Source organism: Erigeron canadensis, chromosome 9, assembly GCF_010389155.1.
Source record: "Erigeron canadensis isolate Cc75 chromosome 9, C_canadensis_v1, whole genome shotgun sequence".
NCBI classification, from domain to species: Eukaryota; Viridiplantae; Streptophyta; class Magnoliopsida; order Asterales; family Asteraceae; genus Erigeron; species Erigeron canadensis.
In genome coordinates, this window is record NC_057769.1 from 24,830,662 (window position 1) to 24,834,199 (window position 3,538).

Genomic DNA, 3,538 nt, shown 5'->3' on the forward strand with positions numbered 1-3,538 from the left:
AAGTCTTGTGCCGATTGGAACTGATCGAGCCAAAAAGCAATTCTTTGACAATTTTTCGAAAATGTGTAGTGTCAATTATGCCAAAGGGTATCGACACATAGATGAGTTGCCTTGTAATGTGTAAAGTCTTTTTCCAAGTCATTTTGTATATGCAGTATGCACCGTTGCTCAAATAGAAAATTACTAAGAACTCGGCTCACCGGCCTACTATATGCATTTTAAGGATTCATTGGAGTTCCCCCCATATCTACATGATATTCTGTGAAATGTGATCTAGGTTTTAATTATTAGAGATGTAGAAAATGAAATGTGGGTAAAATTCAAAAAAAGTACCTCACATGAGTCAAACGGGCAAGCATAGGCTAAATTGTTTAAAATGCAAACAACCTTCTAAATTATATATGCAGGTAAATTTTACTATTGTTGTTATAGTCTATACTAACTGACATCATATAAAAAAAAATATTAGTTCTTTAAAAATACAAAATTGAAGAGATATGGTTTTGGGTCGATACAATCCGATCCACCCAACCCAGCCTGCTTATACCCATAACATAAAATTACCGAGTACTTGTTTTGACCTGTTATCTAACCCGTCCGACCTACCTATTTTTTAGTACCTCTAGTTCTACAGTATAATTGACGTTTGGTTTTTGCATTGACGAGACAGATGAACATGAAGCACTACCTTTATATAGCCTTGACAAATGAAGCGACCGCAAAATGTAGCACCATTAGATGGTATAGTGCTTGTATCATTTGCAATAATGTCATCAGGAACAGTTTGCTCCATGGAATCTGGAATAGTTGTGGAAAGAATCAAGGATCTGAGTTACCAAAGAAACGACTCCCCTAACGACTTCCCCAGATGTACCTGCAACTTACCCAAATTCAGTCCCATCTTGTATGCAATCTCAGTATGAAGTTTGAACTCTTTTTGAGAAATTAACATATTACATTCAAACAGGCTAAAGAAATGTGTGATTACTAGTGCAATAACTTAGATATATCGACCAAATAGTTTCCTTGATTCTCGTCACAGTGGATGTACAAGGTGTTTAGCAACTAGAAGTTGGTGCATATATGGTAAAAATGAAATGAAAATCCAGCCAACAGAGACATATTGCAGTTCTGGAGTATAAACAGCTTTTTGTTGTTTTTCTTTACATAATTCAACAAACCCCTTGTTTGATCAACAACTCAGGGCAACCCTTTTGGTGGCGGCCTAAATTTGTCAAGAAAGTGTGAATTTTTAAGAACCATCTATACTTTTAGACTTGTATCAAAATTTTATTTGGTAATACATACTGACGAGGAGATGCCAGAGTGAGAAGCAAGGAAATATATGCACGACTGAACTCTTCCATGTACATCCGACCCAGCCACCATCCTGCACAGTGTCCAACAATCGACAAGGCAGTGAGAAACCACCTACAGAGGGGAAATCGGATTGTATGATCAAATGTGCATCAAGGACTGATCCAAGGGATGCAAAACTTCAAAGTATCAGTCACTCTGATTGTTTCTTGAGGGTCTGATTCAAAGAAACCAAATATAGTCTCACAATTTATGTGTTACATAACTTTTTAACCAGATCGCAGCTTGCCCTTTGTCACCCTCAAAGTACAACATACGGCAGCCACACATTCAAATTGATAAGTAAATTAACTATATAGTGGCCTAGTTAAAAGGATTTGGGATAAACATTCCCAAACATTATTATCCATAAGTCCTTTTTACAGTTCAATCAACAATTAGGCTTTGAATGAATACACAAATATAGAAAAAAAAAAGAAAAAAGCACAAGGCCAATAGTGTAGGAACTAGGAAGCCTCATCATATGATCCTCATATGTATGAAAGGTTTTGGGGAAGCATAAGTAAAAAAAACATAAATAACAAATCAATATGCTATAGGTTGAACACGACAACAATAAACGACTAGAAGCATGGATTAGACCAACGTGGTACATAATTGTTTACATGTCAACAATATATTTTGCATATAATGTGCATAAAAAAGGAGGATTCATTATATCTAATGTTAAATATGGATCTCATAACTATTGCAAGCACCAACCAATACGCAACAAGTTTAACATTTTACTAAATTGATTTAATCTGCAATGAACATGTACTTGAATCCACACATTGCAATGTTGCTGATATCTTTGCCCTCAATTATTCGCAAAGCAAATACTATGATCTCAATAATCAAGCAAAAGAAGTGTTTCCATATAAGAATGCACACAGAATGAACCCAACATTCCACTGCTCCAAACTTCAGTGATGTCCTTTGATTTGGGGTCATAAACAGCAAGCGTAGCAGTTGATTCTCCGGAGTCATTCTCTATTTCAATTACGGGTGCACCACTCCTTCTGAACCCCAGTGTCTTTTCTATTGATACATCAAATGTGCTAATGCTGTAAAGCTTTTCAAAGGATCTTGTACAGCCACACCCTTTCATTATCCATATGTTAAAATAATTTATGTGTGTTGTACGAATGAATTCAACAACACCAAGAGACTCCCTTAGATTAGATAACAAATCATGATCACAGGAATTAGGGTGGTATAGTTCTGTGAATTCTTCACTTGTCAGATCAAATGACATAATGAGAATGTCATACCTACATAAACCACCCACTTCGATCCTATCAGAGGCATCCCAATAAATAAACCCGTCAACAACTACCTGAGATCCGAATGAAATCGATTCACGAGGACAAGTGTTGCTTAGTGGACTTCTCCAAGCCCGTAAACTCAAAGTAAATACCTCAACTTGGTTTGTATTTCTAGTAATCTTGACAATCTTAGGGTCAAGAGTGTTAGGACAAACGCCAAAACCGACATTAATCCAATGCAGTTTGCTTAACTCATCAGGTGAAACCGTAAGGATCGTTTTCCTTAGCATAGGATTCCAAATAACAGCCATATTTCTACAGTAATCGTACAAGCAAAACAAGCCATGAGAGCTACCCACTAGTGTTGCATTTTTACAAAAATCAGGAACAGACAAATTAAACTTTTGAAGTGGGAAAGTGTCATCATCGACAATTTTACCTCCTTCTGTGGATCACCGGCATCTATACCCAGATGACGGGGCTGCTGCTGGATGTGGCGGAGGGTATGACCAGTAACGAACTCCGTGCTATCGATGAAAGACTTCCATGCTTTCGACACCGATCTGTACTGAATCACCCATTTTATACCAGGAATTCTCTGAATGATTTCCATTTGGATTTCAATAGGGATTCTGTCCGACATTTTGAATGTGAGTAAATCACTCACTTTAGGGTTTTTATTTGTGGTCTTTGGGTTTTAATTTGCGACGATGATGTTGGTGGCGGCGGTGATGTTGATGGTGGTTGGTGGTGGTGGTGGCGGTGGTGAATGTGTGGGAATAAGGAAAGGGTTTGGGAAAGGGAACCGCTTCCTATTGCTAGCTGTTTTCTTTTTCAAAGATGAAAATTGAAACTAAACTTCATTAGATAACCGGTATTGATGACCTTAATGCTTTCTTTTGAGTTTTTATTAA

At 37.2% G+C, this 3,538-nt stretch overlaps 1 protein-coding gene across 1 annotated transcript; it reads right to left on the reverse strand.

The window, feature by feature from the left end:
• Nucleotides 1-2,084: 2,084 nt before the first annotated feature.
• Nucleotides 2,085-3,039, reverse strand: LOC122582716. Its single transcript, XM_043755139.1, has 2 exons — nt 2,958-3,039; nt 2,085-2,926 (listed from the first exon to the last, which is right to left on the reverse strand). The coding sequence occupies exon 2, from the start codon at nt 2,912-2,914 to the stop codon at nt 2,207-2,209; it is 708 nt and encodes a 235-aa protein (XP_043611074.1). The 5' UTR covers nt 2,915-2,926; nt 2,958-3,039; the 3' UTR covers nt 2,085-2,206.
• Nucleotides 3,040-3,538: the final 499 nt, after the last annotated feature.

Bases quoted from the DNA above. Each gene is read 5' to 3' on its own strand.
- LOC122582716 (XM_043755139.1), bottom strand. From the start codon at position 2,914: ATGCTAAGGAAAACGATCCTTACGGTTTCACCTGATGAGTTAAGCAAA.